The sequence below is a fragment of the Bos indicus x Bos taurus genome, chromosome 26, assembly GCF_003369695.1.
Source record: "Bos indicus x Bos taurus breed Angus x Brahman F1 hybrid chromosome 26, Bos_hybrid_MaternalHap_v2.0, whole genome shotgun sequence".
In the NCBI taxonomy this organism is placed as follows: Eukaryota; Metazoa; Chordata; class Mammalia; order Artiodactyla; family Bovidae; genus Bos; species Bos indicus x Bos taurus.
The window spans coordinates 34520086-34534785 of NC_040101.1; the positions used below are offsets into that span (position 1 = coordinate 34520086).

The window sequence follows — 14700 nt, forward strand, 5'->3', positions numbered from 1 at the left end:
ACTTTGTGATAAGATATTCATCCATCTCTTAAAGCAATAAATGGATAACAGGACTAGATTGGCATCTCTTCACCAGAATACTTTTCCTTTTATGACAGCACTTTACAATATTTCATATAGCTTTTAAAATTTAGAAACACCTTATGAAATTAGGTATTGTTCATTTCTTTTTGTAGGTGAATAAACTGAGGCTGATAGAATTTGGGTTTAAATCCAGTTCTTTTAACTTTTTTCTTTCTGTGTGTGTGGTTGTTTTGCATAGTCACTAAACACATATAGAAACTGTTAACACAGTATATTTTTCTTCATCTATTTACTTTTAATCTGTGTTTTTTAATTCAAGTGATTTTCTTACAGCACATAGGTGGGTCTTGTTTGATCCAGTCCAGAATCAGACACGACTGAGCGACTTCACTTTCACTTTTCACTTTCATGCACTGGAGAAGGAAATGGCAACCCACTCCAGTGTTCTTGCCTGGAATATCCCAGAGCCTGGTGGGCTGCCATCTATGGGGTCGCACAGAGTCGGACACGACTGAAGTGACTTAGCAGTAGCAGTAGTAATCTCTCTTGGGCTTCCCATGTGGCTCAAACGGTGAAGAGTCCACCTGCAATGCAGGACTCCCTGGCTGGAAAGATCCCCCAGAATGGAACTGCTACCCACTCCAATATTCTTGCCTGGTGAATCCATGGGACAGAGGAGCCTGGGGTCGCACAGTTGGATTGACTAAGCATGCAATAAATCTCTTTTAATTGATGAATTTAGAACATTGATATTCAAAGTGATTATTGATATAGTTGGATACGCATAGAACAACTGAAGTCATAAGTGTGTGTGTATATATACATACATATAATGCTTATTAATATATAAATGTATAATAGGTACCAACTGATTTCCAGGTAATCTTGTCTGAGAAATAACATAGGTTAAAAAAAAAAAAAAAACAACCAAAAACTTTTTATTGAATGTTTGCTATGACCTTGACACTATATTGAATATTTTTAGTGATTTTAGCTTAGTTGGAGGAAAACTCATTTCAGAAATTTGCACTGTATTCTCAAATGCTTGGGTGTAGCTTTTATATCTGATAAACTAAAAATTTGCCTAAAATTAGTTCAGAATGCAATTAAAAAAGAAAAGCAGCCAAAGTACTGCAATTCACCGCATGATGAATGGAAATCAGCATCTCACATATGTTATTGTTAGGCACCAAGGGTTTGATGCAGTCCTCAGCCTCCAAGGCTTGGGTTCAGGGGTTATTGATTCTGGTCAGATTATATGTGTTCCACCTCAGTTATTAGACAAATGCTGCTGAGAGGTTTTCTCAGAAAAGGTGATGTTTTCAGTGTTTCTATTGGCTTTTTTCTAGGTTAGTATACTGTGAGTAAAATTTCAGAACATTTAAAGAAAACAAGCAATTTCTGAATAAGCTAGTATTATGAATTGAGGTATTTAAGTTATGTATTTGCAAAAGACCCAGAGTCTTTTTACTGAATGGAACTTCTGTTCCCTCATTCCTGAGCGTGGTAGGGGCCTGCACTGCAGATGTCTGTATGATATATGATGTGGTAAATATGTAGCCTTAGGAATTTTGTGGTTTAAAAGAGAAGTTGAGTGGGAATTAGGGATTAAGAGTGGACACCTCTCCTGCCGTATCAAACTCACCCTTCTTTCTCGTTCTCAACCTCTAAAAGACCCCTTTTCAGCTGTTTAAAAATTTTTTTCAGCCACACACAGTAACTTCTTAGTCTCTACCTATAGCCTGTGGGTCAACCTTCACTCTCCTGAGAATTCAAAATGCTTTCATTTGCGCCATCTCCACAGGTAGACACTGTGTAGTGACGACTTCTGAAGAAAGGTGTCATTTATATCCTGGGCTTGCCTCTATTAGTTTGAGGTTATGTATTTACAATTTAAGCGGAGCTAAGATATTTTGCTATTATCTAACGAATTTGGGAATCTGCCCTTGTTTCAATTATCTAGATCTCCTAAGTGGAAGATTTCGAGTGTACTGGATGCTGCAGTGAGACAGCTTTGTTTTGGTTCTGTGCACGCAGCCATATTTGGGAAACACAAATGGGCCAGTTTTTGTATTTAAGACTTGTCTTGGTTAACAATGCATGCTTCAGAAATGGTGTGTGCCCAGAGTTGTACATATAAAGAGTTTGAGGAGCTCAGGGCTCTGGAATGCCATGGACTGGAGTTAGGAGTAGGGAATTGGCAGCAAGGAGGAGCCATGGGGTGCTGTGTGTGTTGTCCACCTGGCAGTCTCTGTGGACTATTTTAAGATAACATATTTTGGTACAATTGCTTCTTTAGGAAATCTGGCTGAATGTTCTAGTCATTTTATTGCCCCCCTTGTCCTCATAAGGAACTGCATGAGGGTAGTTTGGCTTCATTAAACAAAGCGATCACTGACAATTAATGTTGTAAGTCCATATTTGGGGTGTTTGTTATGGGCTGTGAGAAAAGATTAAATCATGTGGGGCTGCCATGTTCTAGTGGACAAGATTGTTGGTGACTTTTTTTTTTTTTTTTTTAGCTTGTCTGCTAGAATTTGCTCTTTAAAGTTCTAAAGATGAACCAATTGCATATCAAATGCCAGGGATGAGATTAAAAAGCGATTTCCCGTCATTAAAGAAGAAGTGTTTTATAACCACATTATCTACTGTTTGGAAAACAGAAATGAAATTTCAAAGTTACCTGTAACTCTACTCTACCACATCATTGTTAGAATTTGGTCATATTTTCTTTGTAGTATGTGCATGTGTTTTGATTTTTATATATTTATAATTAGAAATGTCATGCAGACCTGTTACTGCTTTTTATTCACCTAATCTTTTTAAATTAATTAATTTATTTTAATTGGAGGCTAATTACTTTATAATATTGTGATATTCACCTAATCTTATAAGAAGTGTTTTCCCATGTTGTATGTCCTACATAACCATTATTTTCATAATGATTCAGTCCACCTAGGAAGTGAGTGGCTATTGTAATTGGCTCCCTGTTACTGAACACAGCAGTGTTTCTAGGTTTTCATAATTAATAAAGCTGTAGTAAACATTTCTGTCTACGTAGCTTTATTGTCATTTGGCGTTCTTTATCTGAGCTGCTGCTGCTGCTGCTGCTAAGTCACTTCAGACGTGTCCAACTCTGTGCGACCCCATAGACGGCAGCCCACCAGGCTCCCCCGTCCCTGGGATTCTCCAGGCAAGAACACTGGAGTGGGTTGCCATTTCCTTCTCCAATGCATGAAAGTGGAAAGTGAAAGTGAAGTCGCTCAGTTGTGTCCGACTCTTTTCGACCCCATGGACTGCAGCCTACCAGGCTCCTCAGTCCATGGGGTTTTCCAGGCAAGAGTACTGGAGTGGGGTGCCATTGCCTTCTCCATTCTCTGATCTAGGTTCCCCTAAAGCACAAAGGATGTGAGCTATGTTAAGTCGTGATGTTCTACACTGAAAACAATGGTAACAGTTTACAGTGTCACTGACTGTAGGAAAATGTCAATGGCTTTGCATTTGTTCACACTGAGCATTAATGTTTTTAAACTTGTGTACTGATTTAAGAAGTGGAAAAAATGGCTAGTCATATTTTTTCCTTGGAATTTCTTCATGCCTTTAACAATTTTTCTTATAAGTATTGAGTACACTGTAAAACAAGGATATTAATCCTCTCTATTATGTTTATTTTAAACCATGCATTGTATTACATAACTTGTAATCATGTATTACCTCCTAAATTCTGTTGTCTAAAGATGAAATAATTTTACATGTATAAGACTTGAAACTCTTTTGGGCTCTTTTGCTTATTGCCAATTTTGTTGGCAGAATCACTTTGCAGGTTTACTGAAAGACTTCATTATAAGTATAAAAGGGAAAAAAGTAGTTGCAGATTTATCGGCAGCTAACTTTCCAACTCCGGATCTTGCTTGATCTTACCTCTGGCAAGGGCCTGAGATGAAAGTGTGATGAATTTAGTGGGAACTTGGGCATGGGATTTCTGAATTCCAAGATTATTAAATAAGTCTTATTAAATGAATTCCTTATCATCATGACTCTCTTAATAGTGACTAAAAATAAGACTAAAACCAAAATTAAAATCTTCCGTTTTTGTTGGGTCAGTGCATCTGGCAGCTAGGATTGGTCTCAATGTTTGGGGAAATGAGGGAGCAGGCTTTAGTGGGAAGTAACAATGAGATTAACGACTTGGAAAAGGGAGATCTCATTCAGGATTCCATGGGAATGATGAATATGATACACATGGAGTTTAGGGCTTATTGAGTACCTAGGGGAAATGAGACTAGAAAAGTCATTGGGACTTCATCTTACAGAGCCTTACAGTAGGTTAAGGAATTGGACATTTAGACCAATGTTTCCCAAAGTGTGACATTTGAGGTGATTTTAGAAGGTGTGCCATTGAACATTTAAACATTTTAGTATTTATCATTCCTTGATTCTTTCTCCTTACAGAATTTATTCCTCTTCTTTCTGTGTTCCTGTACAACTTAGGTCAGATCACTAGCAGAGGGTTCAGGTCAGTTCAGTTCAGTCGCTCAGTCGTGTCTGACTCTTTGCGACCCCATGAACCACAGCACGCTAGACCTCCCTGTCCATCACCAACTCCCGGAGTTCACTCAGACTCACCTCCATCGAGTCAGTGATGCCATCCAGCCATCTCATCCTCTGTCGTCCCCTTCTCCTGCCCTCAATCCCTCCCAGCATCAGAGTCTTTTCCAATGAGTCAACTCTTCGCATGAGGTGGCCAAAGTACTGGAGTTTCAGCTTTAGCATCATTCCTTCCAAAGAACACCTGCCCATCATATTACATTAAATGGGACATCTCTGTTTTCTTGCATTGCAACTCCATGATGGCCTCAGGGACAGCAGCTGTCAGATTCACATTGGTCTCCTGTGGGCTGGGCAGTATTTCGGATGCACAGGAGGTGTAAAGAAACGCTGTTGGGTTGGTATCATCTGGCCTGTGTTTTAGACAAACATTTTTCTTCGCTAGGAGGTTCACTGCCTTTTTTCCTTTTGCCCTGTCCCACCCAACCAGCCCCTCTGAGCTTATAGACCTCCCCCACGGATTTTTTTTTTTTTCTCCCATGGGCTATAAGGTGATTCTGAGGCTTATTGGGCCATTGTCATGGTCTGGGAATGAAGCAATGGAATAGAATGGTGAGTGTGAGGATGGAAAAGCAGAGGTGGCTGGGGTGCATGAGTCATGAGGGCAGAAGAATTGACTAGACAACGCAGCAGGTGTGGGATGGAAGGTCAAGGGGAGGGAGAGAAAGCAGTGTACTCAGGCCGGCACGAGGGACGCTCACCCACCAACACTAATGGGTGCCTGCTCTGAGCCCAGGCATCCTGCTGGACGTTAGGAGACAGAGGTGAGCAAGACCCTGTCCTGCTGGAGGGGTCTCGCTGTCCAGAGGGCTTGATAGGAGGAGTGGAGACTGGGAAGGCAGGGTGGGAAAAGATGAGTAACAGCCTTGGCAATCAGTTACCCTTTTGTAACTGATTACCAGGACATGTTGCACGTTTGGTGAGCATTTAGTACAGAGGACACAGGACACGTTTGGTGAGTGACATCAGAAGTTATAAGGGGAAAAGGGCACTGACCAGTTCATGCATTCGTGGAGGGTTGATTCTCATCTGGAATTCAGTGTCCATTGCCAGGAGACCAAAGGTGCCCTGAGGAGGAAGAAGGATATGAGGCTAAGTAATACTCCGTTGTGTATATGTACCACATCTTTATCCATTCCTCTGTCAGTGGACATTTAGGTTGCTTCCGTGTCCTGACTATTGTAAATAGTGCTGCAATGGAGTAATGCCACTCGCAGCAACATAGGTGGGCCTAGAGATCGTCATACTGAGTGAAGTAAGGCAGATAGAGAAGGACAAACATCGCATGATATCATTTACATGTGGAGTCTAACACAACACAAATGAACTTATTTATGAAACAGACTCACAGACATAGGAAACAAACTCATGGTTACCTGGGGGAAGTGGGGGAGGAGTAAACTGAGAGATTGGAATTGACATATACACACCACCATATATAAAATAAATATAAAATATGTAACTGTTAGAGACCTGCTGTATAGCACAGGGAGCTCTACTGAATACTCTGTAGTGGCCTATATGGGAAAAAGTCTAAAAAAGAGTGGATATATGTGTGTGTGTAACTGATTCACTTTGCTGTACAGCAGAAGCTAACACAACATTGTAAATCAACTAGACTCCAGTAAAAATTCAAAAGGAAAAGAAAGAGGAGTAGGAGGGAAACAGGGCTTAGTAGATGGAATGAAGAGCAAGACTACGGGAGACTTTTTCTGAATCTGTTTTTGCACCGAAATAATGAGGGCGTGTGTTAGATTTCTGTTTCTTTAGTAGCCATAGAGCCCATTCATCCAGGAAAGCTCAGCAAGAGTAAATGAATGAAATCCATAACAGCACGGCTATCCTAGTAGCCTGAGGGGCTCATGGAACTTTCTTCCAAAACAGGTGGAAAACCAGGCAAAGGCGCTAAGTAACCTGCACGGATCCTTCTGGTTCTAACAGTCCATGTGAAATCCTCCAGGAAGTGAGCATGTAGTTGGAAAGGAATGAGGACACAGCTCAGGGTCCTCTAGGTCTCTAAACTCCTAGAAGAACTACAGAGGTCCTATTCTATTGTAGAAGGAAGAGCCTCATGACTCAGTGTTATGAGTCTGTTGCGACACTTAGAAATCAGGACCAGAGAGTGCTTGGGGGAGGAGGAAGGAGTTAACTGTCTTAAATTCAGTGGAAAGGTCAGTGAGGCCCCGACCGCTGCAGAAACTGTTGGGCTTAGCCATGTGTGTGCACTGGAAACCTTTCTGAAGGCCATTTTAGATAATTGGTTAGAACGGAAACCACATTGGAGGGTTTCCAGGAGGAAATGGGAGGATGTGGGGGATGGCCTTTCTGATGTGTTTTCCTATTGCTCTCTCTCCAGAAGCATCAGTCTTTTCACAGAAACCATGCGCTTGTTGTGTTCTGAGCCCCCTACTGTGTCATGGAATTCCAGGCTGAAGCTAATGTCAGGGTCAAGTTTATCCTAACTTCCTCCCCTTGAAAGGAAGTGTTAGCAACTCATTGTTTATCCTTTCTGGCTTTCTGAAGAGTCTCTGCGCCCTCTCTAATAATGTCGAGAATACGTTTGAAGAGAAATGACTTAACTAGAGGTTGAGAAGAGGATGAACTGTCAAATAATTGGAGAAACATGCCTTTGCTGGTGGATCAGCAAGTATAAAAGCAGTAAGGTCAAGCATGTATTGTGGGCTTTGTGAGCTATACATATTATTCTTTTCAAGCTATTGGAAGTACCTGCAAACATAGTTATAGATAGATAGTTCTAGATAAATAACTATCAGTATAGATATCAAGTCCCAGATTGGATTGTAAAGCTGGAGTATTATCATAGTTTGGTTGAATGGGAAACTAGTTTCTTGTAGCCAAGCTATAGTGGAGTTAAAGACAGTCTTTGGTTATTTTGAACATAAGACTTGAAAGTTAGGTTCTGAAGCCTAAATAGAGATGGGGACAAGGTTCGTAACTGAACACTAAATGCTCAGTTCCGAGGATGACACAGTGTCACGCTTCCAGTATCTTGCAGGTGTGTGTGTGTGTGTGTGTGTGTGTGTGTGTAAAGAAGCAATGGAGACAAAACACCAAAAGTCATAGGGAGCATGCTATGCTCCCAGGGGCTCATTCTCTTCCAAGAATCTTTGCTGGACCTTGAATTCATTTTTACAGACAAACTCAACTCCTCCCTTGTTATATATTCCTGAATCATCCATATAAGGAAGGACCTTTTTTCCTTTCCCAATAAACAGTCCATATTTAGTTATTGGATTCTGTTTCAGCTGGAAACATGAGCATAACTTTTGCTTTTTAGTAATTATTCACTGTGTCATTAAGACTTATCCCAGAATTACAGGGTCGTGGAATCAGAGACTGATGGTGCAGAACCATTAATTATTTGGATGCATTCCTAACAAGACGGGCTACTTCACATCTTGTTCTTTTGGTGGAATGTCTGTGTTGATGTGTGGTGTTTTGACCAAGTACAGATGTCCCGACAGTCCAAGGGGTGGAATGGTGGCTTGACCCTACCTGGCCCACCCAAGCTGAGACGCTAGGTTCCTGCAACCCGCCAGGGGATTGCTGCTGTCTTGCAGTGGTTCAGTTTTGCCACTAGGCGGCACTGTCCATCTTTTTGGCTTTTACCCAAAAGCCCTCTGCCTCCTTTGGAGGGGACTTGGGGGAGAAATTCCAAAGATGTGCCATCATGTTCTCAACCGACTCAAACCCTTTACAGCTTCATTTTTAAATAAACAGTAAGTGTCAGAGGTTTTTATGTAAAATAAACTCTCACATTCTACATATGACGGTAATACTTGGACTGTCTCTAAATAAACTGCCTGGATTAGATTGAGACTTCCAAAGCCTTCAGTGTTCTGCTCAGCCCCAGTGTGTGCAGCTTCCTGATTGCATCCCCACCGCCCCGACTCTGAGCTCTTCAGGCCATGGGGACAGAACCGATTGCTGAGCCTCTTGGGGTTCAGCTGTGGATGGCCTTAGTCAGGAGAGAGGGATGATGCCTCTCTTCTCTAGCAGAACCTTGGGGGCCCCTCCTCCCCCTCATCTCATGCTGCTTGGGTTGCAAACATCCAAACATTGCCTCTGGTTAACTCAGACTGAAAGGGGGATTTACTGGCAAGATCTCAGGTAGTTTGGAGTTAGCCAGAAGCAGGAGAATCACCCTCAGAACAGGGGCAGAAACACAGAGAGGCTGAGCTGGTGGACTCAGAGCCAACACCAGGCCCTAGAATAGTCTGGGTGGGGTGTCGTTGCTGTTGCAGCCACCGCCGTGGCCGGGACACCGGGCACCGTCCTTGGTACAACTGCCACTGCTGCAGTTTTTATTTTAAACTACCCCCTGCTTCGTGTCACCTGCTGCCTATGTAAACAATCAAGTGAGAACACGGAGCAGAGTCTACTACCCCCACAGTCTGTGTGTGCGGAGCTGGTAGCTACCTAGACATTGCCATCGCCGCCTACTACTGTCGTACAAGTTCCTAAGGTACTGGAATTGTGTCCTGCCCCCCCTGGGCCCATTCTCTTTCCATCTTCTTGCAATCCAGCCACTAAACTGTAGACACTTGGCCTGGGGAGGGCCACCCTCGGCCCCCACCGAGGGTGCTACACCTGGCATCTACTCTGGTTGGTGGATGTTTGAGGCAAAGTGATGGTTAGTATTTGGGACTCTGTCTCTGCCCGTATGTACTTTAGACCACTTTTTAAATAAGGGTTGGGCTGACATCTAGAAGCTACTAGTATCTGTAGTCAGAAATATAAAATGTACAAAGGGTGACCCACATATAACAGATGGTCAAGACTCAACACGTATGATTTGAGGCATCCTTTTAATTTGCTTTATAAAACATTTCCATTTCTCCAGTTCTCCAATTGGAGACTCTCCAATTCTCCAATTTCTTCTCCAGCTTAAAGAAGGCTATTGTGCTATGTACTTTTGAAAAAAAATTGAACTGTAGTTGATTTACAATGTTGTTAGTTTCAGGTGTACAGCAGAATGATTCAGTTTTATATGTATATTGTGTGTATATATAGCTCCCTGTATTTTATTTCATATATAGTAGTATGTGTCTGTTAATCACAAACTAATTTATTCTCCCTTCCCCACTTGCCCCTTTGGTAACCATAAGTTTGTTTTCTATGTCTGTGAGTCTATTTCTGTTTTGTAAATAAGTTCATTTGTATCATTTTTTAGATGCCACATAAAATTAATATCATATGATCTTTGTCAGATTTACTTTGCTCAGTATGATGCTAAGTCCTTCCGTGTTTCTACAAATGGCATTATTTCATTCTTTTTATAGCTGAGTAGTATTCCATTTCTGTATTTATTTTTAAAACTAAAACAAACTGTGCAGAGGGAGTTGATAAATGAATTATGGAATGTTATAGCCATTAAAATGATGAGTATGACTGTAAAAATCCAGAAAACTGTTCATGAAATATTTGAAAACTGGAACACAAAGCTGTCCAGACATTGTTTGCAACTATGTAAATACTATTTATGCAGATAAAGGTTAGAAAGGATTGCAAAAGAAAAATACTCTCTATTAAGATAACTGCATGGTTGAAACAAAAACGTTTCTTCAGTTGTGCTTTAAAAGTTAAATAAAACCTTGGCATAATTATTACAATTATTTAAAAAGTAAAACATTTGGATGATATCCTGACATCCTTTCTGGCCCTGGGAAGCAAATGGAGGTATCATAGCCAAGATTGGAAGCCACCCGAGCATACAGAACACAGCAGGTTGTGTTCTTAACGGCGAGAGTGAGTGGTTCTGCAGCTTAGAGAACAATCGGAGGGGCAGTTGAAGGTCACGGGTAGTCCCAGGTGTACTTGACAGCGACAGAGGCAGAATTACTGATCTTCTGAGCTGAGATGGACTTCGAATGATTTCCCTTTTGCCCCCGGGTTCTGTGCAGTCAATTCCAAGGGCAGTGAACAAAGTAACTGCCCAGAAAGGAAACCAGTGCCTGACTTCAGTGTTAAAAAAGGAAATTAAAGCATGTCCCTCAGTGCAGACCCTGGGACCATACCATGACCTTATTACAGAATTCATGAACTGGGAAGCTGATGGCCTCTACACCATTGTGTCTTACATTTGAAAATACATAGAGACCAACTGGAGATCTTGTTAAAATGCATGTTCTGACGCAGCTGATGAAGGGTTTGATTTCTAACTTTCTCCATTTTTCAGTAAGTTCCCAGCTGATGTTGGTGCTGCTGGTCTGCAGACCACATATTAAATAGCAAGTTTCTTCAGTTCTTGAAGACTTGCTTTTCAGATTGTCCTTTAGATATGTTCAGCTAGACATTGTATTCAAAATAAGTGCGAGACCTGTACCTTGAAAACTGCAAAACACTGCTGAGGGAAATTAAAGGAGATCTGCATAAAGGGAGAGAGTCTATTCTCATGAATTGGAAAATTCAATATTGTTAAAATGTTAATTTTCCCTAGATTGATATATAGGCTCAGCATGTTCTCATTCAGAATTCCAGCAGGCTTTTTGTAGTTTTTGTTTTGGGTGAGAATTGATAAGATGGCTCTGAAATTTTTATGAAAATGTGAACCTAGAAGAACCAAAATTGTTTTGAAGAAGAATGAAACTGGAAGACTCACACTGATGTCAAGACTTACTATAAAGCTCTAGTCATCAAGACAATGGATTAGATAAAGACAGATCCATGGAACAGAGTCCGGAGATAGACCCACACGAGCATGGCCAGTTGCTAAATTGTTTTATGCTAAATGAGAGAAGCCAGGTACAGAAGGTTACATATACTATGATAGCATTTAGATAAGATTCTAGAAGAGGTACAGCTATAGTGACAGCAGCCCAGTGGTTTTGGGGGGACTGTGGATGGGACCTTATTAAGTGAGAGGGTTACCATTTACATACCAGTAAGTGGACTGCATTCCCACCTCAAGGCAGTAGAGTGTCTTTCCTACGAGCCTGGGCCTTCAGGTCAGGCTCTCTGGGTTCCAGAAGCAACTCTGTCACATGGGCAGCAAGCTGTTCACCTCTGTATGCTTTGCTTTCCTCATCTTTGTAAACTAATACAATGCTAGTACTTACCTTGTAGAGTCTTTGTGAGGATCAAGTGAATTAATATAATTAAGGCACCTACAGCATTTCTTTGAGCATAGTAAGCTATATATAATCTTATTATTAGTCCCCAGTAACCAGTTTGTGTTGTGACTTACTTCTCTGTCCTGAAAGTTTGTTCTTTCCTTCACCTTCTCCCCGATCCACAGGGACTTGTGTAACTTGAGGTTTTTAATAGAATGTTAGAGGTGGAATGGATTCTTGGATAGTATCAAAACCAAGTATGGGTGATGAAACAGAGGTCAAGGAGGTTGTTTGATGTGTCCAAGGTCATGTCAGTACACAGCCAGTTAAGAACCGGAAGCCTGGCTAAGTGACTCCTGGCTCAGCCCCCTGGTTTTATCAAGGCTGATATGGTATTTGCATTTTTTAAAGTGAACCATAGGGATTTATCTCGAACCTGCCATTCATCAATTCCATTGTGTGTTTGTGTTTTTCTGCAGAGCAGTACAGAGCCCCAGTTGCAGAAGACTTGTCTTGTCACCACCATGAGCTCTGGTAAGTCATTTAAAATCCTGTCTTTCTCTTCTTGACAAATCTACAAAGCTGGACCATTTGCTCAGAATTCCCACTTACTCCTAAGGCCCCAACTGTGTTTCATTTTTTATTTTTCGAGTGCTGGGTAGGTGCCAAAGCTTTGTCATAAATTGTCATCATCACCTTTGTTAGTAATGATTTATTGAGTACCTACTGTATATTAAGAACTACACTGTACGCTTTACATGTACTATGTTCTCATCTTTATAATGGGTTCCCTTTCCCTCTATTTGACAACTTTATTGAGATATGATTGATGTACAATAAACTTCATAGAACCGTTCAACTTCAGCTTCTTTAGCATTACTGGTTGGGGCATGGACTTGGATTACTGTGATATTGAATGGTTTGCCTTGTAAACGAACAGAGATCATTCTGTTGTTTTTGAGAATGCACCCGAGAACTGCATTTTGGACTCTCTTGTTGACTATGAGGGCTACTCCATTTCTTCTAAGGGATTCTTGCCCACAGTAGTAGATATAATGGTCATCTGAGTTAAATTCACCCATTCCAGTCCATTTGAGTTCACTGATTCTTAAAATGTTGATGTTCACTTTGGCCATCCCCTGTTTGACCACTTCCAATTTACCTTGATTCATGGACCTAACATTCCAGATTCCTATGCAATATTGTTCTTTATAGCATTGAACTTTACTTCCATCATCAGTATGGTTCCATAGAATGGTTCTGTGAAGACCTACAAGACCTTCTAAAAGTAACACCCAAAAAAGATGTCCTTTTCATTATAGGGGACTGGAATGCAAAAGTAGGAAGTCAAGAGATACCTGGAGTAACAGGCAAGTTTGGCCTTGGGGTACCAAAATGAAGCAGGGCAAAGGCTAGCAGAGTTTTGCCAAGAGAACACACTGATCATAGCAAAGATCCTCTTCTGGCAATGCAAGAGAATACTCTGCACATGGACATCACCACCAAAATCAGATTGATTATATTCTTTACACCCAAAGATGGAGAAGCTCAAGCTCAGCAAAAGCAAGACTGGGAGCTGACTCTGGCTCAAATCATGAACTCTTTATTGCAAAATTTAGACTTAAATTGAAGAAAGTAGGGAAAATCACTGGACCATTCAGGTATGACCTAAATCATCCTTTACAGTTATACAGTGGAAGTGACAAATAGATTCAAGGGATTGGATCTGATAGAGTGCCTGAAGAACTATGGACGGAGGTTTGTGACATTGTATAGGAGGCAGTGATCAAGACCATCCCCGAGAGAAAGAAATGCAAAGAGGCAAAATGGTTGTCTGAGGGGGCCTTACAAATAGCTGAGAAAAAAAGAGAAGCTAAAGGCAAAGGAGAAAAGGAAAGATATACCCATTTGAATGCAGAGTTCCAAAGAATAGCAAGGAGAGATAAGAAAGCCTTCCTCAGTGATCAGTGCAAAGAAATAGAGGAAAACAATAGAATGGGAATGACTAGAGGTCTCTTCAAGAAAATGAGAGATACCAAGGGAACATTTCATGCAAAGAAGGGCTCAATAAAGGACAGAAACGGTATGGACCTAACAGAAGCAGAAGATATTAAGAAGAGGTGTCAAGAATACTCAAAAGAACTGTACAAAAAAGATCTTCATCACCCAGATAACCACGATGGTGTGATCACTCATTCAGAGCCAGACATCCTGGAATGCGAAGTCAAGCGAGCCTTAGGAAGCATCACTATCAACAAAGGTAGTGGAGGTGATGGAATTCCAGTTGAGCTATTTCAAATCCTTAAGGATAATGCTGTGAAAGTGCTGCACTCAGTATGCCAGCAAATTTGGAGAACTCAGCAGTGGCCACAGGACTGGAAAAGGTCAGTTTTCATTCGAATCCCAAAGAAAGGCAATGCCAAAGAATGCTCAAAGTACCGCACAATTGCACTCATCTCACACGCTAGCAAAATAATGCTCAAAATTCTCCAAGCCAGGCTTCAGCAATACATGAACTGTGAACTTCCAGCTATTCAAGCTGGATTTAGAAAAGGCAGAGGAACCAGAAATCAAATTGCCAACATCCGCTGGATCATGGAAAAAGCAAGAGAGTTCCAGAAAAGCATCTACTTCTGTTACATTAGCTATGCCAAAGGCTTTGACTGTGTGGATCACAATAAACTGTGGAAAATTCTGAAAGAGATGGAAATACCAGACCACCTGATCTGCCTCCTGAGAAATCTGTATGCATGTCAGGAAGCAACAGTTAGAACTGGACATGAAATAACAGTCTGGTTCTAAATCGGGAAAGGAGTACGTCAAGGCTGTATATTGTCACCCTGCTTATTTAACTTATATGAAGAATACATCATGAGAAATGCCAGGCTGGATGAAGCACAAGCTGGAATCAAGATTGCCAGGAGAAATATCAATAACCTCAGATATGCAGATGACACCACCCTTATGGCAGAAAGTGAAGAAGAACTGAAGAGCC

At 41.2% G+C, this 14700-nt stretch overlaps 1 protein-coding gene across 23 annotated transcripts in view; it reads left to right on the plus strand.

Moving 5' to 3' along the window:
* The window catches only part of SORBS1 (sorbin and SH3 domain containing 1), a 234556-nt gene that overhangs the window by 100304 nt on the left and 119552 nt on the right, over positions 1 to 14700 (plus strand). For all 23 annotated transcript variants that reach the window (XM_027529417.1, XM_027529431.1, XM_027529420.1 and 20 more), the window contains one exon: positions 12185 to 12239. In XM_027529417.1, the coding sequence (XP_027385218.1) occupies positions 12230 to 12239 (10 nt within the window). In that variant the 5' untranslated portion in view covers positions 12185 to 12229. The remainder of the gene's footprint in view (positions 1 to 12184; positions 12240 to 14700) is intronic.